Source organism: Lissotriton vulgaris, chromosome 4_1, assembly GCF_964263255.1.
Source record: "Lissotriton vulgaris chromosome 4_1, aLisVul1.2, whole genome shotgun sequence".
NCBI classification, from domain to species: Eukaryota; Metazoa; Chordata; class Amphibia; order Caudata; family Salamandridae; genus Lissotriton; species Lissotriton vulgaris.
In genome coordinates this window covers 897,076,120-897,104,093 of record NC_141691.1, presented here as the reverse complement: position 1 = coordinate 897,104,093, position 27,974 = coordinate 897,076,120, and the positions used below count along the sequence as shown (strand labels likewise).

The 27,974-nt window shown below is 44.4% G+C and overlaps 1 protein-coding gene across 3 annotated transcripts in view; it reads right to left on the bottom strand.

Annotated features, from left to right (window-relative positions):
• The window catches only part of ZNF236 (zinc finger protein 236), a 1,135,475-nt gene that overhangs the window by 1,001,157 nt on the left and 106,344 nt on the right, over window positions 1–27,974 (bottom strand). For 2 of the 3 annotated variants that reach the window (XM_086965180.1, XM_086965183.1), the window contains exons 4-5: window positions 19,842–20,020; window positions 11,224–11,351 (exon numbers count right to left, since the gene is read on the bottom strand). In XM_086965180.1, the coding sequence (XP_086821306.1) occupies window positions 11,224–11,351; window positions 19,842–20,020 (307 nt within the window). The remainder of the gene's footprint in view (window positions 1–11,223; window positions 11,352–19,841; window positions 20,021–27,974) is intronic. The other variant, XM_086965182.1, reaches the window with a different exon arrangement.

Sequence of the window (27,974 nt, the reverse complement as noted above, 5' to 3'; positions counted from 1 at the left end):
CAAAGGACTGGCATTTTGAGTTTTCTTTTGTGGCAAACAGATCTATCTCTGGATGCCCCCACTTTTTGAAGAATGGTTGGAAGACTTGAGGGTGAATTTCCCATTAGTGTATTTGTTGGCTGTGTCTGCTTAGTAGATCTGCGATCTGATTGTCTATTCCTGGCAGGTGTTCTGCCAGGAGAAAGATGTTTTTTGGAATTGCCCACCTCCATATGCTCTGTGCTAGGTGAGACAACTGCGGAGAGTGTGCCCCTCCCTGTTTCTGGATGTAGTACATGGCTGTCATGTTGTCCGTCCGGATTAATACAGCGTTGTTGTACAAGTATTTCTGGAAGGCTTTCATTGCTAGAAATACTGCTAGCAACTCAAGTGGTTTATATGCAGTGTCTTCTGCTTGACTGTCCAGAGCCCTTGGACTGCGTATTGAAGTAGGTGGGCTCCCCAACCTGTCAGTGATGCGTCAAGTCAAGTCAAGTCAAGTCAAGTCAATAGATTTATATAGCGCGCTACATACCCATAGGGTCTCAAGGCGCTTGAGGAAGGGTGGGGAATTACTTGTCGAATATCCAAGTTTTAAGTTGCTTTCTGAATGCTAGGTGGTTCTGAGTAAGGCGAAGGTGAGTGGGAAGAGAGTTCCAAGTTTTAGCTGCCAGGTAGGAGAAGGATCTACCTCCCATGGTGGTTTTGTTGATGCGAGGTACAGTGGCAAGGGCTAGGTTGGAGGATCGTAGCTGACGGGAGGGGGTGTAGAAGGATAGTCGTGTGTTGAGGCATTCGGGTCCAAGTTCGTAAAGTGCTTTGTGTGCGTGGGTTAGGAGGCGGAAAGTAATCCTCTTATTTACGGGGAGCCAGTGGAGGTTTTTCAGGTGACCAGAGATGTGTTCTTTACGCGGGATGTCTAGTATGAGCCTGGCTGAAGCGTTCTGGATGCGTTAGAGTTTTTTCTGGAGTTTTGCGGTGGTACCGGCGTATAGGGTGTTTCCGTAGTCCAGGCGGCTCGTGACCGGTGCGTGGGTGACCGTTTTTCTAGTTTCGGTGGGGATCCAGCGAAATGTTTTTTTGAGCATGCGAAGAATGTTGAAGCAAGATGATGAAACGGCGTTGACTTGTCTGGTCTTCGAGAGTGAGGAGTCCAGGATGACGCCCAGGTTCCGTGCGTGGTCTGTCGGGATGGGTGCTTTTCCAAGGGCCTCTGGCCACCAAGAGTCATCCCAGGCGGAGGGGGAGGTGCCTAAGATGAGGACTTCTGTTTTGTCTGAGTTCAGTTTCAGACGGCTGTGCTTCATCCACTCGGCTACTTCTTTCATTCCTTCGTGTAAGTTGGTTTTGGCGGTGTTAGGGTCTTTGGTGAGTGAGAGGATCAGTTGAGTGTCGTCAGCGTAGGAGATGATGTTGAGGTTGTGTTGGCGAGCGATGGCCGCAAGGGGGCTCATGTATACGTTGAAGAGGGTGGGGCTGAGTGAAGATCCTTGTGGCACGCCACAAATGACTTCAGTAGCCTCTGACTTGAATGGTGGGAGGCGGACTCTCTGGGTTCTTCCGGTAAGGAACGAGGTGATCCATTCCAGTGCTTTTCGTTGGATTCCGACGTTTCTGAGGCGCTGTAGAAGGGTGCTATGACAGACTGTGTCGAAGGCAGCGGAGAGGTCGAGGAGGATGAGGGCGACTGTGTCTCCGTTGTCCAGTAGAGTTCGAATGTCGTCTGTTGCAGCGATGAGTGCGGTCTCAGTGCTGTGTTTGGCTCGGAATCCGGACTGTGAGGAGTCGAGGGATTTGTTGGTTTCGAGGAAGGCGGCGAGCTGGTTGTTGACAGCTTTCTCGATGACTTTGGCCGGGAATGGAAGAAGCGAGATGGGGCGGTAGTTTTTGAGTTCAGTGGGGTCAGCTGTGGGTTTTTTCAGAAGGGCGCTGAGTTCTGCGTGTTTCCAGCTTTCCGGGAAGGTGGCGGAGTTGAGGGAGCAGTTGATGACATCTCGGAGGTGTGGTGCTATGATGGAGTCTGCTTTGTTGAAGATGTGGTGAGGGCATGGGTCAGTTGGGGATCCAGAGTGGATGGAGTTCATCAGGCGGGTGGTGTCCTCAGTGGAGATTGGGTTCCAGTCGTTAAGGATGTTCAAGGGGGGTGAAGAACCGGCTCTTGGAACAGTCGCCCCTTGGAAAGGTTTTGTGGGTTCCACCACTGCAGAGAGTTTTAAGTGCGACTGTCTACCAACACTAGGTCTTATAGTTGTCCTTGAGGTTGGTTCCACTGCCGTGCTAGGCATTCTTGCAATGGACGCATTTGAAGTCTGGTATGAGGGACAATGAATATGCAGGAGGCCATCATGCCTATAAGCTGCATGAACACTCGAGCTGGCAAGGAGTGTTATGGGTGAAATCTTTGAATTAGAGACTGCTTGTTGGCTATCCTGGCTGGATTTTGACATGCTTTTGCCACTGAGATTTCTATTGTTGCTCCCAGATATTGTTGTATGTGGGAGGGCTGCAGATGTGATTTTGGGTAATTTATGGAAAATCCCAAACTGTGCAGCAGCTGGATTGTCTGAGATGTGTGGTTTACACACTGTGCGTATGAGTTGGCTTTTATGAGCCAATCATCCAGGTAGGGGACCACATGGATGTGTTGCCTTCTGAGGTGTGCTGCTACTACTGCTAGGCATTTTGTAAAAACCCTTGGTGCTGTAGTTACCCCGAAGGAGAGAACTTTGAATTGATAGTGTTGACCTTCTATTGTGAACCAGAGGTATTTCCTGTGAGCTGGATGTATAGGTATGTGAAAGTATGCATTCCTTGAGTTCTAATGTAGTCAGGAAGTCGCCTTGTTGGAGTAAAGGGAGTACTTGTTGAAGAGTGATCATATGGAAATGCTCTGAGAGTATGTATTGGTTCAGAGGTCTGAGGTCCAATATTTCCTTATTGGGAATAAGGAAGTATAGGGAGTATACTCCTGACCCTTGGTGTTGAAAAGAGACTGGCTCTATGGCTCCCTTTTCTAGCATGGATGTTACCTCTTGTTGTAACAGCGTGATGTGTTCTTTGGACATAGGACGGTGTTTGGGTGGTATGTTGGGTGAAGTAGAAGTGAGTTCCAGGCAATAACCATATTGGATAATTTGTCTCACCCACCTGTCTGTGGTAATTGTGTTCCAGACTGATAGGAATTGTGTTAGTCTGCCTCCGACCGGTGTTGAGTGGTCTGGAGGGAGTGTGAGCAAGTCACTGTTTGGTGGCGGTGGAGGCTCTGGTGTTGTTGCCACCACGTCCTCTGCCCTTGTTATTATTGACTCTATAACCTTCTCTGTTGGAGCCTTTATTAAAGGTGCTTTGGGTATTACTTTTGAATGTAGAGCAAGTTTCAGATGTGTTGCCTATACCTGAGCCTCAAAAGGAGGAGGGGCGAAAGGAACTTCTAGATTGTTGAAACTGAAGTGCGCCCATAGACTTAGCAGTATCGGTATCTTTTTTCATCTTCTCTAAGATGGTATCTACTGCAGGGCCAAACAGAAAGTCTTGGTTACTGGCTGGTTGAGGATGGTTGATTGCACTTCATTCTTAAATCCGGAAATGCGTAGCCATGCATGCCAGCGTAGTAATACGCTAGTGTTGATGGACCTAGCTGCTGTGTCAGCTGCGTCAAGTGCACATTTAACCCCTTTAGTGCTGCCGTCGGCCAACGGTCGTCGCGAGCACTACCTTGCCAGTGCTGCGCACATCCGTTGGCCGACGCGGCCGCACCCGTTTCTTCGAACGGTCAGCACTGGCGCAGAACGTTCGAAGCAACAAACGGGTTAATGGAAGCATTTGTGATAAATTTGCCTTCCTGTATTAGGTCGTTAGCTTTAGTTTTAAAGGGTTCTGGCAGGTGTTGTAGTAAACCTTCCAGCTGGTCATAATGTGCTCTATCGTATCATGCTAATAGAGCCTGTGTGTTTGCAATTCTCCAAGTATTTGCGGCTTAGGATGCCACTCTTTTGCCTGAGGCTTCTAGTATCTTTGACTCTTTGTCAGGAGGGGGAGCACCTCCTGTTTGTGAATTAGCTCGCTTTCAAGCGTTCGCTACCACTAATGAGTCTAAAGGCAACTGTGACTTAATATAAGAAGGGTCTGTAGGGTCTGCTTTATACTTATTCTCAATTCTGGGATTGAGGACACGCGCTCTGGCTGGATCTTTAAATGTGTCTGGCGCATGTTTCAGTACCCCTTTCAACATAGAAGTGTACGTACGCTTTTTTCTGAAGTTGGAAAAGTGTCAAATAGGAAATCCTCCTCTATTGGGTCAGTGTGCATGTCTACATTATGATATTTAGCTGCCCTATCCACTAGTTGGTTAAAGACAATGGTGTCGTCAGTAGGCAACTGCTTTGTAGGATCTGTAGAGGCGTCAGGGATGGGGTGTGGGTGGTATGTATCATAAGGATCATTCTGGTCATCCCATGTGTTATCTTGTATATCTTGATCCTCAGGTTCTACAAAGTTATCTTAAGGATCTTCCCCTATGTTTTCTGTCTCATCATAATTTGAGGGAGAGTAAGGCATATAAGGCATGTCAGGAAAGAAAGGAGGAGGAGTGAAAGGCCTTTAGGGAGATGTTGCAAAGTCTTTCTTCTTTAGAGGAACAGGGCAGGAAGTGTCAGTGTCCTAAGGTCTCTTCTTCCTGTGGTAAACTGTTACCCGTGCTGTTTCAGGGTCTATATACAGTTTAGGCTGTTCTTCACTCTCTGGATCAGGATGGAAAAGTTCTTACTCAACTGTCCGTGGTTTTGGCGCCGATGTTTTTGGCTTAGTCACTTGTTTGTGGTGAGTCTTTGGCTCGAGGGCCATTGGCTGTGGAGCTTTTTTCGTCTTGACTCCTTTTTTCGGGTCAGTGACCTTTTTCGGGTCAGTGACCTTTTTCAGGTCAACGTTTTTTGTTGGCTCTACTGCTTTTTTTGGTTCGGCGAGCTTCTTTGGTTCGACGACCTTTATCGGATCGACTTGTTTTTCGGGTCGATAACCTTTTTTGGATCTACCAGTGTTTTTGGTTCGATAGCCTTTTTCAGATCGACCAGTTTCTTTGTAGAGTCAACTGCCTTCTTCAGGTCAACTGGATTTTTAGTGTGACTAATTTTTTGTCACGGGACACTCTTTTTCGGCTCGGCGGCCGTTGTCGGGTCGACTATTCTTTTGGGATCGACGACCTTTTTTTAAATCAACCAGTGTCTTTGGCTCGACCACCTTTTTCGGATCGGCTGCCTTTTTAGGAAGAGTGTAGCTTGTTCCCGGGGTATCAGAAGGCTTAGGTTTGCTCTTCAGAGCCGAGGCAGAAGGCGGGCCATTGAAGGAGTTTGTCGATCTTGGCTAAGGCCCATAGGCAATGCTTCACCGGAGCCTTGTCTTGAGATGGAAGCAGGGATGGGGGCGTGGTACTCACGGTTTGCCCCGGTGTGATCTGGTCATCGGAGTCCGACTGGTCCTCTACAGTGACAATTTCTAGGTCGGAGTCCGCCGCTTCTGGGAGGTCATGGTCGTCTTCTAAAATATTCTCCGGTTCCGGTACCTGCCGTTGCATCTCTTGTCTAGGGGCCCTTCGGTTCCGGATAGTTTTCTTTGACCGGAACTGAGCACAAGCAGGACAGTTTTCCTTGTGCTCGGGAGAGAGGCACTTGTTGCATACTGTATGTTTATCAGTATGTGGGAATTTGGAGTGACATTGTGGGCACCTTTTAAACGGGGTTCCTTCCATCGGCTGCAGGCCCACGTGGCGTTGAAAAGGCCCAACAGCCCGCATCGACGACTGGATCAAGATGGAAAGTGTTATCGAGTGAAGGTTTACCGAACAAGAACAATACCGTCGAGGTAGAAGGCATTTTGGCCTTAGAAAGTTGAAAAGTTTCGGTTCCGAAGTTGGAGTTGAGGAATAGCATCCGAACCCAATGGCGGAAAAAAACAATCTGAGGATGGAGAAGATGCCAATGCGCACTGTAGTCCAGGGGAGGAGTCACCTATCTCGTGATACTTCGAAGACTCTTCCAGAACAACAAAGTGCTAACATCCGGACACAACACTAGACGGCGATCTATGCTAAGATATGAATTCAGCAGCCCACATGCCTTGAACCTACCTATTCCGACGATGCTAATAGCCTTAGAAGTATACTAAAGAAGAATTGGAACATACTCCAAACAGACTCAGTGATAGGGAAAGATATCCCAGGAACACCCCTCATTACTTTTCGCAAGGCGAGGTCTATTAAGGATACTTTAGTCCACAGTCATCTTTCCCCTATTATGTCCTCCAGAGGCACACTGAAAGAGATGAAAGGATTCTTTCCCTGTGGGAAATGTAGAGCGTGTGGCAGTAGTAAGAGAGTCCTAAACTATAACCGGGTCTTAAGACACTAAAAGCCATCAACAAATTTATCACATGTTCCACATCACACGTGGTATACTGTCTAGTGTGTCCCTGCGGACTGAGATACGTAGGGAGCACTATCCATTGTGTGAAGGTGCGCATCTTAGAACATCAACGAGCCATTACCAATAAGGATGTAAACTATTCAGTGGCCAGGCATTTTGCCCAGAAACATCAAAGCAACAGGGACCTGTTGCAATATTTTGGGCTCGATTGCGTACCGATCAACCCAAGAGGAGGGGACAGGGTCTCTAGATTACGCAGATTAGAATCACGTACCATAATTGATCTATAGACTAAAATGCCCAGGGGACTGAATAGAGGGAAAGAATTAGCAGTGCATCTAGGTAGATGAATTTCCCCCAAGTCCTTTTGATAGGGACACTTCATTTGCATGGCATTAATTGCAAGTTGAATCATGTGACATGTTTTTTCGATTTTTTGAATATTTGGATTCATTGAGGATAGTATTTGTCTGACATTTTGCTTTAATGTTACTTCTTATATTCAGTATGGATATAATTACCCTTCCCTATATATATGTGCACTAATTAGGCAAAGGTCAATAGCATTCTGTCTTTTTTTTTGTACAGCTCCATTAACTGCAGAGTCACCAATAGCCGATTCACAGCCTTATTTCTATGCTTTGCTGGCATGTCGATATCCACCAATAAGCTTTAAGGATATTCGGCAACCGAAACACGTGGTATCATGCTGCATGTACAGCGGAACCCGCAATCTTTGTGGTTCAGTTTGTCAATTGTGAGGTATATGGGATATATATCCTGAATATGCATATAATGCGATCGTAATGTTATCAGTACACATATATATATACTTTACATACTTTATACCAGCTGATATATAATCACGAACTGGGCCATGATGGTATATGCGTTAATAAGCTCCCGACATTTGCCAATAATGCATTAACGAAACTGTTACCTGTATGAGGTGTAATTTGTTGAACTGCGGTATTGTGATATGAATATGATATTATGAAACCTTGTAATTGACTATGATAAGATGGCCGACCGCTTTCTAAACTTGTTTGAGCTCCTTTGCCATCATCATGCGTGTTGCTCGGGTGGCGGCAAAATAGTTTAAATAGCGTCCTCGCAGTGCAGATCTATGACACTGACGAAGGAAACGAAACGCGTCTGTCTGGAACTGTTGCTGGCGAATTAAAGATCTGCTATGCTACTGGACTGGAGTGCTTGTTGACTTCTTTGGAGAACAGAAGGAAATTGTTTGGAGCATTTATCTATATTGTGGGGCACCACCAGAGAGCACCCGTATATATATGTATATATATATATATATATATATATAGATACACACATATGTGTGTGTATATATATATATATATATATATATATATATATATATAAAAATAAAACACACAATGCAGCCTTCCATAACAATGCTTAGCAATGTAGCAAGAAAATTCCTTTGAATATTACTACATTCCAATCAAGCAGGGAGAAAGAAACCATTTGAAAACTGCTTTATTATACAGCAGAAATCACAATCCTGCAAGGAAGAATGAAAGACATTGTCAGCACATAGGCTGCATTGCAGAAACATTAGTATTTTCAATAATTTGTTAAGAATTCTTTTTACATAAGCAAATCTTTTTATTGTTCTTTTGACCTTTGTGCCTTGTTTATCTAGTTCTGTTCAAGGGAATTATTTCTTTGTACATTCTTACACAATGTACCGATGGCCGAGATTGCAAGGCTGCAACTTGGAAATCGGTCCATACGTTTACCAGGCATTACTGTCTGGATTCTGACTCCCAAGGCGGATACCCAAGTAGGCCAGGCCTCCTTGAGGAATCTATTCCAATGCTAAGCTATTGGAGTCTGTATATGCCTTATGGTTACTACATGTCTTGATTGTACTCTAGTTACTTGCCCGCAGGATGAGGGTATGGGCTTGCTATTCTATTCATGTGATTATGACTATTGATGAGGATCCCCTGGAAGAGAAGTATAAGTTACTTACCTGTAATCTTAGTTCTCCTCCAGGGGTATCCTCCTCAAAGTCATAAGCAACCCACCCGCCTCCCCGGCAAGTGAACAAGATACACATCATTTCTTTGTAAAATGGTCTGCAAGTCTCCGCAAAGAACAACTGTCCTAACTGTCACCCCTGAGGCATGATGGGAAGCTAGAAGAAAGAAAGAAAAGAAGAAGAAGAAGAAGAAAAGATACTTGTATAGCGCACTACTCACCCGCAAGGGTCTCAAGGCGCTTGTACGAATACCGCTGTGGAACCCATTTTGGCTTTCCCTGTGAGGCGCCCACTCCTGGGCACCTCCAAGGTGGAGGCCTGGCATCCTTAGCGTTGTGTGGGCCGTTGTGGCGATTAAGCAAGCTATTGCCCAGAGTTGCAGAGTGGGACTCCATGATTGGAATAGGCACCGAGGCGAGAATTATCAGGTCCGTGAAATTTTTGAGCCCAAGTGCCGCCGAGGCGGGGAATTGAACCCTGATCCCGGGCTAGAACTCTGCATCAGGGTCTGCCGCTCTAATCATTGAGCCACACTTCTCTAGAGGTCATGGTTGCCTTAAAGGCACGGTGCCAGTTTATTCTGAGTGTTTCTGTGGGTTCGTTTTCAGCTTTCTACACAATGCAGTCTATGTGTTGACAATGTCTTTCATTCTTCCTTTCAGGTTTGTGATTTCTGCTGTATATTAAAGCAGTTTTCAAATGCTTTCTTTCTCCCTGCAAGGGAATTTTCATGCAATATTGCTCAGCATGGTTATGGAAGGATGCATGGTGTGATATATATATATATATATATATATATATATATATATATATATAAAAAAAACCAAGGCCTCTGGGCAGGCCGAAACGTTATGCTGGCAGGGCGCGAGAAAACATAATAAAATACTTTTTCACCTGCATCTTGGATAAGCTCTCGATTGCTTCTCTGCCGGCATCTTGTGATTGTGGAGATTGTCGGGGACCGGGATGATTGATAGATAGATAGATAGATGGATGAGATTGTCGGGGGCCGGGAATAAATAAAAAAAATATATATATATATATATATATATATATTTCACATGAATGTCATATGTTTCCAGGGTCCCGCGCGTGGGCGTGAATATTCATGTGCTTAGGCCTTATAATGAGGATCCCTTGGAAGAGAACTCCATGTTGCTATTCCATTGGCTCTGAACCAGAGACATTGTAGCTATATGGCGCACTTAGGGAAAAACATCCAAACCTTGCCAGTCAGCTGCTCACTTGACAACATAAAAGCTCTCATCCCATTGGTTAAGAGTCTTAGTAAAAATACAAGAGCTTCCTGCCTTTGCTTAGTCAGTTTGAGCACATAATAATGGGAGGAGGATCAGGTTGTTGGAGGGCAGTGTTTCTAATGTTTACTAAAGCCCCCACATGTGTCCCTGTGGCTGCCTGAGTATTGTGAGATAAAAAAATATTGTGTCTGTTCACCATGACACAAAGAGCCATCTGACAAGCAGCCAATACACTACAGTGTGGCCTGCTTCACTTAACTAGAGGTAACATGGAGCTATGCAGTAGAAGCAGTTACTAAGACTGTGCTACCTCCAAATGAAACAAAGGAATGGTGCTCAGTACTGAACATCAAAAAGCAAAAACAGAACTGTGGCTTCAGTTGTTCAGGAGGAGCGATATCTGAGTTTGAAGAAAAAGGGACCAGGGCGGGCAATCCCATATAGGAATCAAATAAATGAAATCAAATACTAATTTGGTCTAGCATGAGAAGTTCAAACCATTGACAGGGTAGTTAACATTTTGATTAGCAAAGATCTGGTTCACTTTCAAATATTAAAAAATAGCAGTAGGTTTATTTTTGCAATAATTGTTGAAACATGCATGGAAATCGCCTTAAGGACGAGTGCCACTGCAGAGACACAATACCGTGCATTCAATTTTGCAGGACCTAACCTGATAATTCTTGTATAATCAAAAGGGGTAGAGTACTGCGCAAAATATTGAGTTACTAAATTCTGATATCATCGTTGAACCTTTACGTCAAATCTATATTTTGCTGTCCCAATGGTGAGAGTATGTTTCCAGTAGGGGCCTCCATTCCTGTCAAATAAATATCTTGACCACAACTAGGGAGTTTGAAGAAGTTGGCTATTACATCAAGTCCCTTGAAGAGGGAAAGAGGAGGAACAAAAACGTATTTTGGATGCTACATGGTAAATAGAGGCAGTAGTCATTGTGCACTGCCTTGGGAATAGTTTAACCTGCTAATTTGGGAAATCCTGATTTATGTGCTAACTGTCAAACACCGGTCACTAGATCCACACCATCACCCTGGACATCAAGACTCTGAGCCACTGAAATCTTGGTGCCCTATATTATCTTACTGGACTACAACAGGAATCTTGTACACTTTACTGGGTTACTTTTGTTTGAATATTGTTGAGCCATCCAGACTCACAATCATTCAGATATCCAGTGTTACACTCTGTTTGAAGCATGGCAGCATTCCGTCAGGCATCGCTGAACCACTGACAGTGTATAATACATATGTCAATAGTAAACAAGTAAATGCATAAAGAATGCCAAGTTAAGATTAATACTAGCTAGAGAACGACATGTTCAAGCACCCCATTTGTTTTTAGGATCTTTTAATAACGAGAAGATGGAAGAAACTGAAGTGCAGTAGTGCCGGTGGCCTTGAAACACCAGTAATGACAGACAGTGCTCACGAGGAATACTACTCAATAACTATCTACTGCTCAGAGATGGTGAGGAAAGGTCTCACACTTGTCTCTTAAATATGAGTACATTATATAAAAATTAATATTGACACCATACCTGTATGTATCCGGATGTGACGAGTTAACTGGCTTGGCTTTTGGAAAGTCTTCCCACAGTGTGGACAGGCATTTGAAAACCTACTTCTGTCAATGTTTCGATTGTATGGTTTTGACCATGGCATCCTGCTAAGAAGAAAAGTTTCACACTATTAACTGTGCTATCTAAAATGCTTTTTTATATATTTAGATTTCATTATTATCCAACTCTCACAAAATTCCCAAAATGAAGTTACACTTTGAAGAAATATCTAAATGAGCATTACCCATTTCAACAAAATTCATAAGATTTTACTTGGAAAAATATACCAGACCTAAGTCTCAATTCTGGATCCTCTATATACAAAAACATGAAAGTCAACTAGAATTTCTAAAATAATAGTAATTGCAAAGAAAATAGTTGATTTATATAAATAAACACAGGGTGAGGTCAAAAGTACAGAAACCATGGGTTGTGGTAGTGTTATTTCTACTACACTATGGAGGGAAAAAAAAAAAGAGGGGGGGGCAAAAGCGACTAGGAAAACAGAAAACGAATACCTAACTACATGGGCATTTGTAAGGGCAATTAAAAAGAGAAGGATGTCAGCTCATCTTCAGCAGCAGGGAGCATACTTCATGGTTTTGGAAAAAGGAAGAGCTAGAATATTGTAACTTTTATAACATTGCTTTTTCTAGGTTGCTGAACTTCTTCTAGAATTTAAGGAAGCTCTTATGTTATGTTATGTTATGTTATGTTATAACAATTTATTATGCGCACAGCGACTCCAGCGAAGGAGCATCCCGGCGCAGTGATACCTCCAGTCTGAAAATAGCACTCCTAATGCAGTTATTAAACCAGCTGCACTTTAAAAAAGAAAGAAAGAACAGTCCAAACACTATTTACTGTGAGGGTGGATGACACAGAGGATGGCAATCTTTAATATGTACATGCTAAAGTAACTAGGAGCTTTGTGGTTACCTGAATTCTATGTGAGTGAGCATTATCGTTTACTCTTTTTTCCCTAATTGAGCTGAAGAAGCCTATACAGACCATAAAACCTCAGAAATGCTGAAGTTTAAACAGAAAAAATGCAAGTCAATTGTAACAAAATAGTGTCATCTTAACCCTATTGGTTTACTGTTTTTCCCACATATCTTTTAGGGCATAGATAATGTTCTGTTATGAAGTGCGCTGAATCAATAAACTTCCACTGGTGGCTTCAGCATGTGACATCTTTTTCCTTTCCACAGACTCCATGCTCAGAGGAGGTATCAGTGGAGGTCTACTGTCACTTCTGGCTATTTCATTGGTATGGTTTCTCCTGGGGCACTGGACCTCAGACAGGAGTGAAAACAGTGTGCATGGATAGCACATTCAGCAGTCTTCTTGTTATGTCTTAAGTCCACAGGGAGATTTAGGTGCCCCACTGCTAAGCTGTGTGAGTAAAACTTCTACTGCCCACAGCCCACATATGACATATTATCTCAATTGCAGCTGAAGCACATTTTCCCTATGCTTAACTCGAGAGGTAAGCACCTGAAGAACTTGCGGCAGAGCAGCTCACTACCTACATAATAGACATGGGGTGATAGATGCAATTGGCAATCTAGTGCAGGAGTCTGTGCAGCAAGTTGTTTCTGCAGCTTTGAAACCACAGGGCAAAAAATTGAAGAGTTGTTGTACCCATCATGTCATCCGTATTTTTATAGCACACTATTCATGTGAGAGGGAATCCATGCACGTGGAGGACATGGGTGGGGCCAGATCGGTATTCTTACTAGAAAATAAAGGTCTTCAGCTCTTTGCGGACGTCAAGAAGAAAGGAGGATGCTCCCTTGAGTTGTGGGACGTTGCTCAGGCATTTAGAGCAAAGTATGAGAAGTCGTAAACCGTGCCCTGCCTTGTGTGTATGCACAGTGATATCCATGTGAGACTCAGGCAGAGCGGAGGGGTTGGAGGAGATGGTCGAAATGAATGCATCTGTTCAGGTAAGCAGGTCCAGTGTTAAGTGTTTTGTAGGTGAAGGCCAGGAATTTCAAGTGAGTGCACTTGTGAATCTGGAGTCTGTGGAGTTCCTGATGTGTGGTGTGATGGGGGCTTGGCGCAGGAGGTAGACGACTAGTAAGCCTATTGTGTTCTGGATAGCCTATTTGTGAGCTGGTTGGTTATTCCGGCATACAGGGTATTACCATAGTCCCGTCTGCAAGTGCTGATGGCTTGGATGATCGTTTTCCTAGTGCTAGCCTGGCAGACACTTGAAGATTTTCTTCAGCATCCTCTGGGTGTTGAAGCAGGAGGTAACTGCGTTGAATTGAACGACCATGTCCAGTTTGTTGTCTAAAATGATTTTAAGGTTTCATGCTTGTGAACTTAGCGTAGGTCTGACGTCTGTAGGCCACCAAGTGGAATCCCATTGTGAGGAGTCTTATCCAAAGGCCACTTCGGTCATGCATGCAGTGACCTTGTTCCTGTTGTTGGGTGTGTTGTCTGAGAGGGACAGTATCCGTTATGTGTCGTTGGTATTATTATTATTATTATATCTGATTTTGTAGAGCGCACAGCTACCCGTGGGTTTCCCGGCGCTAGGAGAACAGAAGTAATAGAAGGCAAACGGAATTGTAGAGAACAGATTATAGGGAAAACAGCCAGGTTTTCACTCCTTTGCGGAACTTGAAATAACATGTTTCAGACCGCAAAGGAATGGGGAGCGAGTTCCAAAGCGTGGGTGCCAGGTAAGAAAAAGAGCGCCCTCCAACTCTAGCACGCTTGAAACGGGGAACAGAGAATCTGCAGTGGGTGGACGATCTAAGGGTGCGCGAGGGACAATATTGTTGAACTAAAGTGGATAGATAGTGAGGGGATTTTCCGGCTTTGATACGGTGCATAAAGCAAAGAGCTTTGAATTTGGACCTGGATTCTATGCGCAGCCAATGCAGGCTACGCAGGGTCGAAGAAGCAGAGGAAGTTCTCGGCAAATTACAGAGAAGACGGGCAGCCATGTTCTGAACCACTTGGAGCTTCCGGGTGACCTCTTTGCAGGCACCCAGAAGAAGTACATTACCGTAGTCCAGGCGAGATGTCACTAAGGCCTGGACCACTGACTTCTGGGTGTCTGGGGGAAGCATCCATGTGATTTTCCTCAACCACCTGATGATGGTGGTACAGGTGGCTGAGACTTTGACCACATGATGTTTCATAGATAGCTGATTATCAAAGAGGACCCCGAGATTGCGTGCTGTAGTTACTGGGGTCGGCAATGGTCCCATATATGAGGATGTTTATGTTAGGAGTCCAGAGGACGTCTGACAGGGAGGTTGAGTATATAGTGAAGAGCATTGGCCTGAGTGAGGAGACCTGTGGGACACCAAAATGAACACCAGTGCTGCTGAGGCGTAGGGGGCAAGATAATGGTTTTGGCTTTTCCAAGGAGGAAGGTGCAGATCCACTCAAGGGCGTGTTCGCTTCATGGAGCCCCAGATCAGAATTTGATGGGAGGCTGAGTTCAGGCTGCTGATAGATCTAGGAGCATGGGGTTCCCCTCTGTAGAGGATCCTTCGGATGTCACCCATTGCCCCTAAAAGGGAGGTTTCCATGCTGTTGTTGGGTCATAATGACGATTGTGTGGTGTCAAGAAGCCAATATTACCGGAGGTGGTTGGTGGCACTTGGTGGCTTTTTCCAAGCCCTTGGCAGGGTAAGAAGGAAGCCTTGCTGATGGGGGTCGCTTCTCTGTCAAATGCGTTATGGGGGTAGGCATCTGAAAGGGCCCTTAAGTGTATGGGTTCATGAATGCGGTGACTTTCACTTAACAGGCTGCATTCCGCACTTAAATGCACATGTTGCAAAAAGCTCGCTAATAAGATATTGCACCTAGATCTTGCGAACAGTAAACGCTCTTTGGTTTGAGACCTGAGCAGGAGGTGGCGGATTCCTCAACCTTGAATCAAAGTCAAGTTAATTCAAAAGATATAGAGGCTTCGGATACCCACAGTCAGATAGTCTCAGATGTCAGGAATAATCCTTAAACTCCCAAGATTTCTGGCCTAGAATTTATTTGGAGGGAATGGTTAACAGCTTACACATCATCCATTCCATGTCTTCAGACTGGGTTTCATCACCCGAGTCATCTTTTGCGCAGAAGCACAAGCAAAACAATTGACCAAGAAGTGAGCAACTGCCCAGACACTTTCAGTGGCAGAGTGAGCACAGTACCCATGTCTTGGCATACCTCTGACACTTCGGATGCAGTACATCAAGCACAGAAAAGGTGATGGGAGGAACACTTGCAATTTGTCTAATCACTGGCAATCACTTTGGGTAGCAATGTGCCACAGGAACATAGCTACACCTGGCTGATGAGCCCTTATCAGGGCGATACTGATCCTAAGTTATTTGTGTTCTGGTTCAGTGAGGATCTGGCCTGGCTATTAAGGCTTGACTGTTCGCATAAGGAGCAGGGTCAAAGTTAATTTGATTATGGTTGGGTCCAAACTGAAGTGGCATGGTGGGCAAAAGAACAATGGGTTGGGACGCTACCCGGAGTGATTGCTAGTGGTTATACAAATTGCAAACATCCCTACCCCATCACTTTTTTATGCATTTGATGTACCACCCTAAGTGGTAAGGGTATGCCCAGATGTGGGTCCTGTGCTCACTGTGCCAGTGGAACCAAGCTATGTCTTGCTGATGAGCACTTATAAGTGTGAATCCAGTCCTAGGTTGTTTGTGTTCTGGTGAGGTTCTTGACTGGCAGTCCAGGCTATTCCTATGAGGAGCAGGGTCAAGGACGATTTGTATACGACGCACTCATCCAGTGCCAAATAAGAAACGGTTTGTGAGTGAAAAAAGCGTACATTGTTTTGCGCAAACTACTTTTATGCAGAGTTCAGACACTTTACTAAGGTTACATCTTCCGATTCAAGGGAGCAGCCAGAAAATTAAAATATCCCCAACTTTAAACCAAAGCTCTTATGACACCAAGCAAACAAAACGAATCATCACAACCCTTCCCAGAAGAGCTCTTGTGTCTTTCACAGAAGCATCTATCCATTCAACACTTCATCCACCAGCTAGCTACAATTTCACCTTTACATTCTGTTATCTATTCATTCATCATTTAGTCTTTCACCATTACGTTCGTCCACCCATATATATCCAAACCTATCCATAAGAAATATAAATCCATCCCTTTGTCCATCCGTCCTTTTATCTATCAATCTCTCCAACCACCCTTTCACTCATCTATCCATCCTGTCAGTCATTCATCTATCCAGCCGCACCTTCATTTCCTCCATCCTTTCACTCCAGCCATACTTTCATTCAGGCATCCATCTTTTCACAACTCTATTTACCCTTCCACCCATTAATTTACTGTTTCACTCTTCCATCCATCCACTCATATCTATTCCAGCCTTCACTTATCTGTCCATCCATTCACTCTCACTTTCACTCATCCACCCATTCTTTTACTCATCCTTCCAGCCAATCTTTCATCCATCCTTCCACCTTCCTTTTCATTCATCCATCCATTCTTTTCTCATCCATCCATTCTCCCTATCATCCATCCTCTCATCTATCTTTTTCGCTCATCCATCCATCATCCCTTTGACTCATCCCACCCATTAATCCTTTTACTCACTCATTCACTCACTTATCCACCCATCCTCGGCAACCTGCCATCTTCTCTTTCCCATCCATCCATCCATCCACCCACCCAGCCATCCACCCATTCATCCACCCATTCATTCATTCATTCTTTCATTCATTCTTTCATTCATTCTTTCATTCATTCTTTCATTCATTCTTTCATTCATTCTTTCTTTCATTCATTCTTTCATTCATTCATTCTTTCATTCATTCATTCATTCATTCATTCTTTCATTCTCTCTTTCACTAATCCATCCACCAATTATTTTACTCGTCCATGCTTACATTCCATGGTGAGCAAAAGGACCATGGTTTGGGATGCCACCTCAAGCGATTGCCAGTGGTTGGACAAATCGCAGGCATTCCTCTCATCACCTTTTGTGTGCTTGAATTACTCTTCTGATCCCTCAGAACTAAAACAGGGAAATCAAGAAAGGAAATTAGGAGAGTGTTCATTCTGGAGTGGCTATCCCCTGGCTTTTAGCAAGCTCAGAAATCTATGCAGATCCTTTGTGTGAAGTAACTCAATGGTATGTGGCTGCCCTGGAAATTAACTCCCGATATGAGGTGTTATCATCAGGAGGGGAAGGTTTGGCAGGGTAAAGATCTGGATCTGTGTCTGTAGGAAGATCTATATTATAATCATCCAATGGATCTGGTGGTGGTTGGCCATAAATGAATTAATGAATGAAAACATTTATTGTTCAGTGAAAAACTTACAATTGCACACATTTGTACACATTTCATACGTATTACCATTATTAAGCAATTTGTAAAAAAAACACAATTAAAATGAGTGTTAGTCTAGCAGTAAGAACACTCAATTCATCTAATTAAAATGAGTAAAATCTTAAAGGTAAAGTGCATTTACTGATGACACAATCCGCCTACTATTTCCTCTTACCTACAGTACCCCGTTTATTCTGTTCGTTAACAACTTGCTACACGCTATTAATAGATCTAACCATTCGAAATGTGTAGCATACAGAGCGTCCTAGTCAGTTTATTGTTGGCCATAAGTGTTATCCCCATCCCCTGTATCAGGATCAGTATCCAGAGAGCCCTGTGGTGTGATGTCTAGAGAGTCTGACAGTGGTATAATAGGTACTGGTGAAGATGGTGGAGGGGTATGAGGAATGGAGTGAAGAGGGCTAGTAGCCATATCTTTTTAAGAGGAATTTTATACCCAGTGTCTATTTTTCTCTCCTCTTGGAGAATGGTATTTGTGGCTTTGCTGTAATTTGTCCAGTGTCTGGATTTCAATAGATTTTCTTTTGTTTTGGATCCAGCTTTTCTTGCATGGTTTCCAGGATTGGCTTTGGAGGCTTTTGAGGAGCATCTTTCTGTTTTGGCGACAAAAATTTCAGTGCCAAGCTGGATCTGTCCTTTTCATCTTTTGGAACTGAAGCTTTAGGTGCTGAAGTTGTGGTATCTCGACTCGAGTCCGAGCCGGAAGGCTTGATGTGTACTTTCGGCGCAAAGCCGGAGGGCGGGGTGTAGGCAGAGTCTCACTGCCTACCATGGCCGGATGCAAGTGGTGGCCCGGAAGCCTTATGTATGGTGGGAGCGGGTTTTCTGGGTAAATGGGCTTTGGTACTCACGGTACCTTGACCGGCTGAAACATCATGGGACTCCAGTTCCGGCCAGAATCTTGGAGAGAGAAGGCATCTCCTTCCGCTGCGGACGCTTCCATTTCTTCCTGTTCGATATCTTCTCCAAAGATATCGGCGAGTCTTATGTTTTGTCGCTGCTTTTTCTTCAGTCGAACCCAGAGGTCTCTGAAGGACTCTTTCCAGCGAAATGAGCAACAGACGTCATAGACTTCTTCCTTGTGCTCCGGAGAGATGCACAGGTTACAGACTTTGTGTAGGTCGGTGCGTAGATATTTGGAGTGACAGGAGGGCAGAAATGAAACAGAGTCTGTTCCATCAGTAGATTACTTGATAATATTTGTTTGAGTGGAAGTGAAACAAATGGGCTAGGCCCGAAGACCACGGTTGGAGTTCTGCTGATCCAACTAGGAGATTTTTCAGATTTGTGACACACGGAGGATAGGAAACGTGGTTGAAACAATACCGACAAGGGTACAGTGGATTGCGGACCGAAGGGAGCCCAACGAATGGTCTTGAACCGGAGCACATCAAACCACGTCCGAACCCCATGATGGAAAGAAAATAATCTAACAATGGAGTCGAGACCATGTGCACTATCACAGAAAGTAGGAGTCACCTATACTCGGAACTGGAAAAGACTTCTTCGAAGAAAAACAACTTGCAAACATCGGACCCAACACTATAAGGCAGGAGTATGCAAAGCATGTGTATCTACAGCACACGTGCCTCAAACATGTAATTTATTCAACTTTTTAAATTTTAGATTGCAGCTGTGGCACAAAACGCCAAGGGCATGCAAAGCACCTGCACTGTGATGTTGCTTATAGATTTAATACCGCCACAGCAAAGGTTTTAACTATGCCGAAAATTACTTCACTATAAAGCATTGTGGGTTGTGGATAGGGAATAAGAACAATAAAAAAAGGCCCAAAGAATTCAAGAACACTAAAACTTCAACCCTCAAAATAAAAAATCAACTAGAACAGAGTTCGTGTACAATCTCCTGTTGATCATTTTCTACTTTGAAATCTTGTGATGTTTAAGGTAGGAAGTTGGTTGCGAACCACAGTCATCAACAACTAGGTAATTTACTCCAGGCTACCCTGCCAGCAATTTGTGAGAAGAAACAAGCTAACACATGTCAGTGCATTAACACCAAGGCTTAGGTGTGACAGAAGTAGGGACAGGAAGAAGATGGGTATGGCATGACTGTGCTATTCACTTGATCCTGCCCTACTTTAACATTAATACTGTTTATTTTCTAATTGAACACCTTCTTGCCCGTCTTAATTTGAAGACACAAACAGTTAGATCTTATAGGAAGAGAAGGGAGATGAGACATTTCAAATTTAATAAAGTAATACAGTATGGTTCTTACCTGATTTGAGAGTGAGTTTTTATGTGCTCTTTCATTTGTGAATAAGTCACAAATGACTTCTTACACACACTGCAGGAATGCGTCTTGGTCCCAACATTTTCATGGCGATGTTCTTCCATGTGCACGGACAGTTGACTGTGTAAATTGAACTCATCACCACACTCACAACATATAAGACTCTAAACAAAAAAGATGATTATTTATTTTAAATTTGTTGCTTCACATCAGAAAACATGGCTGTAAAAGGTTAAGCACAAAATGTAACAAATTTGACAAGATTTTTCAGATGGAGGAGGAGCTTTAAACAAGATATGCCAGCTAGTTGAATTGTAACTTTGTTATTTGCGTTTCCTTTCTTTGAGTCTAAAACAGCAGCTGGGAGACTAGTTGCCTGGCCTGCACAACTGGTCCCAGGACCACAGCCACACCATTGCTGCTTGTACTTCTATTCAGGACTCTCCTGAGGTGACAACAGAGAACAGTGGGATATTTCAAATCAGTGGGAGTGGGGGAGGCAGGGGAGGCAATATGGACAAAGTCAATGTTTCCTACTCTGCTTACTTTTTGACCAGGGCTAGACTTGCTCTGTGGTCACACGAGGGTGCAGAGTCTTGCTAGAGAACATGTCTCAAACTATCCAGAGCTTGTGCTGTGTTTCAGAGTTTAAAAATACAATGTTACTGGCCTTTAACTAACAGTTTGAAGCTTACTGTGTGGTAGATCATATGCTGTGGAACATCCTGCTATCAGAATATTACAAGTGGTTTACTCCAAGATTTTTACTTTCTAGTTTATGAATGATTTATGGGAATGATTTACAAACCTGAATGCACTGCACAATCCAACAGTTTCAGGCCCTTTTAGACACTGTTTTTCTAAGGTGTTTGGGAACAAAATATACAAATATTTGTTGTGTTTATGTAGTGTGAGTGTTCGTTTGATACCCAGTGAATCAAATTCCCTTTCTGCCCTATTTGAAGGGTTTCGAAATAAAGCAGAAAGTTTAATGATTTTATTGAGGTGAAAAGGTGACCCAATCTTTGAAAGGAATTCTGCATGTAGGAATAAAATTACTTTGTCTTTCTGAATGAAAGGTTCCTCCACTAATATCACTTGCAAATTGCCATCTCTGCACAAGGAAGTGACTGCTAACAAAAAAGCAACTTCACATGTGAACGCCTGAAGTAAGCAGGAGTACAGTGTTTCAAAAGCCAGACCTAGAACTCTTGTTAGAACAGTGCTGAGATCCCAAATCAACACATGGGTGCTCTAAGCAGGATAGCTCTCCTCATCCCTTGAATGAAGGTTTTAAGGCGATGGATTTTCCAAAGAGAAACTGATGGTCTGTTTTTAGGTCTCGCCTGGCGTTAGCAGCGCATGCGCTGATCTCACCATGCGAGGGCTTCTTGGAATCAATATGGTTCCAGAAGATGTTTCTCTGCTCCGCCTGCAATTTCCATTTGTGCGTGTCGTTTTGCATCATGGGTTATGCAAAACAGTGTCATTATTACACTGCAGGCATTTTAATCTCTCCTGGTTGCCACCCTGTCCACTTTTGGCCCCGCCCATTGGGATTGGATCTTTTACTTGTGGCGGGAGACAGTGTCTCTTAATTAGCAGCTAAGCAAATTTTTTAGTATTGCGTTTGATGTCTCTGGTGCGGCTTGTTTGAGTTTATCACAGAACTTCAAACTGCAGGACTGAGGTTGTGTGAAATCTTGCAAAGCTTTTAATTTAGTGGCAATCGGTGCATTCGTTTCATGAGCTTTGTTTAAGGCCAACAGGAGAATGTGTTGGTTCTGTTAAGCAAGGGGCAGTTGTAAAGTCTTTTGACCTTCGCAGTGAGGCTTACTCATGTAAGGAAGCTTTGTTGTAAAGTCTTTTAACCTTCGCAGTGAGGCTTACTCATGTAAGGAAGCTTTGTGAAGCACTGACGAATGCCCAGGGATTATACGATTCCGTAAAATGCATCCTGGAGATGCAAGACAACCACATACTCCCAGGAGATGGGTTCTGGGACATTAATATTCCAGCCCATTCAGACATTCACGCAGGCAGCCAATAACTCAGCCGGGTTCTAGAAGACCTCCGGATTTTACTATCCCCCGAGCAGCAGTTTGCCAAGCCGCGCAGTTCCGCCTCTGCATCAATAGTTTGCGAAGCGTGATCCGGGCTGTTGATTGTGACATGCGTTCTCAGCGCACACTAGCGATCCCCTGAGGAAGGGCTTTGTTGTAGCCCGAAATGCATTGGGATATATAATTTTCGGACTATTATTCTGCTGATGTCAAACTTCATTTGCTTTTGGATCACGATGTCGTATACATGGAACTTAATGTATATGTACTAAAACCATGATGAACTAGTAAATCATTTGGATTGAACATTTATTAATTTGTTTCAAATCATTAGACCTGTGTGTCTCCTTAACGCTGTGCACTGGGGGGTCTACCTCTCATCAGGGGTAGCCTTGTATTAGTCTTTGATCTCGCGCTGACGGTCCAGACAGCGTTTACCCCTGGTTGCACGCTCCACTGCTCAACCTTGTTGAAAACTTGATCATTAACAGCTGTGCAAATACCTCCCCATCATACTTTGTGAGTCAACTTTCATAGATTCCCATGCTTTTCTATCATTACCCGTCATCGGAATGAGAGTCTCGTTAACAAAAATAACATAGCAGTAGGTACAAAAGAGAAAGAAAAAGGCCTAGTCTTCATTTCCTTTTGTAGCATATCGCCTCTTTGTGTAAAAGAGACCAAATCAGGCATCAGCCAATCAGAAGAGCCTCACCCCATATGTAGGAAGGTGGATACCTGACTATGGTTACCCCAGATTTTTTGCCTTGTGTTTAGCTGGTTTTCGACTTAGTTGGCCTGGTTCCCTGCTAATCAGGGCCCCAGGCTATCTGCTCTCTCTGTAAAATGGATTCTATGTACCCTAGGTGCATAACGGAATTGGCTTGGGTCACCTTATCAGCCCCTGTACAGTGCACTATAGGTGCCCAGGGCATAGGTGCATCCAAGGCCTACCAGGGGCTGCAGCATATCTTTTGCCACCCCTGGCTGGCTATCCAAAATTTACACAACTGGCTGATCACTCAGCTGGGGCAAGGTGGTGTAATCACCCCTTGCTTAGATATAGTATGCCTATATCTAAACCTATCTGGACACATATCCCTATACGTCACTCCTATGGCAGGCCTTAACAATCCTGGAGGCAGAGTGCTTGGTTTTATGTGAGATGGTGCTCTAGCATGAGCTGAACCTGTCTGCAGCTGTCGGGACCAATTCCCTAAGCTGTTCCGGGATAATGCCATACCATATACTATTAGGTGCATTATAATCCTTGCGGTTATATGTTAACTTTGGTTTGGCTTTATCAAAACATGTCGTGTAAGGTGTCATACGATTTGGAATACTATCCCCTCGACAGTCCTGTCGACGGGGATAGCATTCCACCCCTCTAGAGGGAGACGACATGTTACTTTGCTAAAACGCTGTTGATTTTAAAAGGAGCCTCAGCACCACAAAATGGATGCTTCTGCCACAGACACGGGTCTGACCTCCTGCTGCTGACCGAAACTCAGCCAAGGAGGCCTGGACAAAGGGTTTCCTGTCACAGGGAGGTGTCACACCACCCCAGACAGGAGATAGTGGATTGTAGCAGGGAGGTTTGAAAGAAACCAGACACTGCCTGGGGAGCACAAGGCTTCCCGTTGCATAATCCGGTCAAACCGGTTCTGGGGCACACCAGTCCCAGTCCCAGCGCTACCTGGACAAAGGGAAAGGGGTGTAACCACCCCCTTTGTGGGTCCCACCCATAGGAGGGGACCTAGCAGGTAATCCAGCCCCCTAGATTGGTATAAGAATGGGAGCAGTGCCAAAGCACTCAGATTATCCTGACTGAAACTTATGAAACGAAACTCTGGACCCTTTGACATCCTACTCGACGTAGAAGACTGAAGAATCTCCCTTGTGGTCAAGGAGTGACCACCCAGTGCAAACAGGCACCATCCAGCACCTCGACGTTTGCTTTGTGGCAGTTCCCGCCGGAACCCGAGCGACAGAGATCGACAAGACCAAGCGTGCCTACCTTCTAACAGCCCGATCCACAGTCCCTGCAGAGCTGAGACCCGTGGAGGCGACCGGAAGCGTGGAGCCCGCCATCTTGGAAAGACCACGAGACGCTGACCGTGCAGCCCACGAGTGACCCTCGAAGCTGTACATCGGGGTTTGAGAAGCCCCAGCCCTGAGCCACTCTTGCACCGAAGCTCACCCCTCTACACTCGCTGAGTGCTGCGTGGGGCCCTTCTGCACCTTTTGGCTCAACGCGTTGGCCCGGTCACTTGCCCGTTGGCTTGTGGCCCCTGTGCCGACGAACTACGAAAACTAACTTGTGATTCTGGTTGCTCCAGACTTGCACTCGCTCCTCTAAAAAGGAGCACCCGCTCTGACCCTCCTGGTCAGAGTGAGAAGCAATCTTCCAGTCCTGCGTGGATTGCTCTTGCCAAGTGTTGTTTGCTCCAATCCTGAAGCCGAAACCTCAGACGGCGAGAGCCTTCGTGGGACAGCTCGTGATCCACTCCTGGACGTCGCAGATGCCCTAGAGTCCACGTGGCAGCGGAGAGAAGCCCCTCGACAATCACCTGATTGCGCCCGACATTGCCTGGTTCCGTCCTGGTTCCACCCTGGTCACTGCTGAGTGACCCAGACTCTGTCCCCTCTGCTTTCAGGTACTCTACAACTCCAATCCACCCTTGGATCACACCGGACACTTCTCCTTCACGACGCCTGCAGCATCTTCAGCTCAAGCACCATCAACCAGCGTGACAAAACCCGACACTACTTCGCACCTGTGCACCCTCTTCCTGTGGGTGAGGTAACTCATCAAAGCCGGTGTTACCACACTGGTACACACCTCTAGTGTATGTGTCTAAAGTTACATCTTGCTAGGTTAAGCAGAAGTCTCCTTAAACTATAACTTTATAACTTTAACGCACCATTGACTTTGCATTGGTGCATGCTTGTGCTTTAAGCGCTGCACCCGAATCCCGCGGGTTTTTCCCGACTTCAGCATTGCTAGTCCCGACTGCTCCCAGCGATTCCCTAGGCCCTAGGCCTAACCACTGTTCGATTGGTATCTCTTATACCACTTTTTTAATATATGGTTTGCGTGGCCCTCCGGCCTCATCCATAATTGTGCAACTTTCATATGTTTAACTGTGCTTTTGTTTAAACGCTTGTGCCTCTGCACTCAAAGAGTACAGAGGATTATTCTAGTAATAAATACATATATTTTTATAATATATACTTGTGTGGTGTCCTTTCATTTGATATTACAGGATTGTGATTGGTAAAACAGCTTGCTTAACACGACCTTTAGAGTTAAGCCTTTAAGGCTGCTTAGTCCATGCTACCATTAGGATAGCTTGTCTATAAGGTTGACTTAGAACCAGACATCATAAGGGATTGTTTGGACTGATACAAGGTGGTTCCAGAATTAGAAACATCATATATCACGCCAACTTCTCACACTATAGAACCCTCCTGAAGGAACCTCAGAGCCTCAGATTTTCGTAGCCGTTGTGTAACAGTCACCATATCTGCTGAAGGCAGAGCTTTACTCAAGGAGGTGGGTGGGTGCATGGGAATCTATGAAAGTTACCAATGCTGGGGAACCAAAGTTACAGGTAAGTAACTTGTTTTTGAACGTTGCAGGACTAAAATCTAAGTGGAATGTTCTAGGCTGGTCGAATTTTATTAACACCTATGACATTCTTTGTTTCCAAGAAACATGGTGCAGGGAAGAAGTCAATTATGAGAGATTTGTCTCTTATACACTGTCAGCGCAGGGTACTGGGCCAGGGAGAGCAAAAGGTGGTCTATTGATATTAGTTTCTATACAACGCCCAATAGTAATAAACAAGCATTTGCAATGCAATAGGTCTCGCATTAGGAAAGTTAGAGGTATTAGTATTGTAAATGACAAATTTTTTATTTATGTTTTTGTTTTGAAAATAGTGAAATTAATAACTGTCATTTACAATGCCAATAGTGGTAACTTTTGCAAACGTGACACCTATAGCATTTTTAATGCAATATGTGTTGTATTTACATGACTTAGATGTATTAATATTAAAAATAACAATGGGTTGTATTTTTTCAAATAATTGACACGCGAAAATAAAATTATTCAGAAAAGAAACAGACCCAGGTACGAGCTGATACGAATCAGATGTACTGAAACACACAGGACTAGACACACACTTATGTTATGAATAAATGCACAGCTATCAGCCCGCCGAGAACTGTGCATACAACAGAGAAACAGACATACACATAGTTGGATACGCACACAACTAACGTGTAGTGACAGCACACAGAGCAGAATAAACACTGATAATAGTGCCCCGACATATACACGCAAATGATTTAGTCCCTCATGCAACAGAGGAGATGGACACGCTGTCAAATGTGTATAACACAAAACACGTGTCCGCCATATTTCAATGTAAATAAGAGAACATTACAAGCAAACACATTTCAAAAGCAAACGTTACATTATATGAGGCAAAAGTTGCAATCGAGAGCAAACAAAATACAAGAGGAGCAAACGGTGCAATACAGTAGGAACAAGAAACACTGACAACAAGCAGAAGTGGCATAAACAAAGCAATTAGACATGATATTTGAGCCGAGACAATGCAAATGCAGAGGAACCCGGTACATGGAAACAAGGATAATACTGCAATGAATGGTAAACATTCCAACAACAAGAAAGAAGGCACTGGGAAGGCACTTTCATAGTCAGGGGAAGGCACCTCCACGGGCAGGGGGTTGTTGGGAGGGGTGCCTACAGGAGAGACCTTGGTAGCATGCAGGGGCCTTTCATCTTCCGGAGGTATTTTGGGTTGGGGGGCAGGGAGGCGGGCACTGTGAGACAGGGAGGGGGTCGGCGAGGTCTGTTCCAAGAGGGGACAAAAAAAATAAAGGAGACGCATGGGGAGCAGCAGCCTTTGATGTGCCAGCCAGCCTAGCAGTGAATAATTAGGGGAGGAGAGCAAAGCAACAGATGGCTTTGCTGTGGAGGCAGGCGGCTCGGGCCGATAGAAGCGCGTTCACGAGAATAGGACGAGCCCTAAAAAAAATTTTAAATGCCAGGGCCCTCGTTAGGAGGGCACTGCAATTTCCACCACCCATTTCCCCTTCCAGCATTACCAGTGACAATACCAACAAAACTACTAAACATTACACTTCTGCAAATGTGGCAATTCAGACTAGTCCAAGCCCCCAAATCTAAAACAATGGCTTTAGCGTCAGGTATTAGTAATTCTTAACATATATCGAATAAACAACTGTTTTCGTGCTCGTCTCTAAACCAGCCACCACTTGGCAGACTTTCATAAGTGCTGGTGTTGAAAAGTGAATGCTGGTCCTAAGCACGGAAATCACAGGCTCAAATTAAGCACTGCCCGTTTCCTAATAGAACAATCAGAGCAGAGTCTAAAGTCGGGCTGGTGCACATCGACCATACCAATGCATTTAGCAATCGATTGTTATTCCTATTCCTGGTGCACATCAGCACCTGCTGCAGACAGCAACTTTAAAGGTGCATCAGTGGGAGTGATGTAGACAGAAAGCAGCCTGTTGTACATTGAGAGGGAACTGGATGCGCAACGGACACCAGAGCGGCCGATGCAAAGCATTCATTTCTGCAGCTTTTGCACTCTGATTTGTTGACCTTCTGCACAGTGGAAATGGTTATAAACAAACACGAGGAACTTTTCACAAAAGTGGAATCCAAGGACAGTGAAAAGACTGTAATGTTGACATGTTTTGAAGTAATCAATTGCAGGGATTATTTGTGTTAAATAGTTCAATACAAAAGGCAGTCTCCAATTGCAGGCCTAGACGGCTGAATGGACCAATGAATGAACGATGAAACATGCAAAGCTCGTTCCTGAAACTCGTCTATTTCTGCTGCAGGTGAGGGATCGGCTGTGCGCTTCTACATCCATTAGATTAGTGACACGGAAAACAGAGGAAATGGCTGACTTACCCCCATAATGAACCAGAGTCTAGAACCCAACGAACACCTGCGGTATATCCCAAATAAGACTGTCTCGACGGC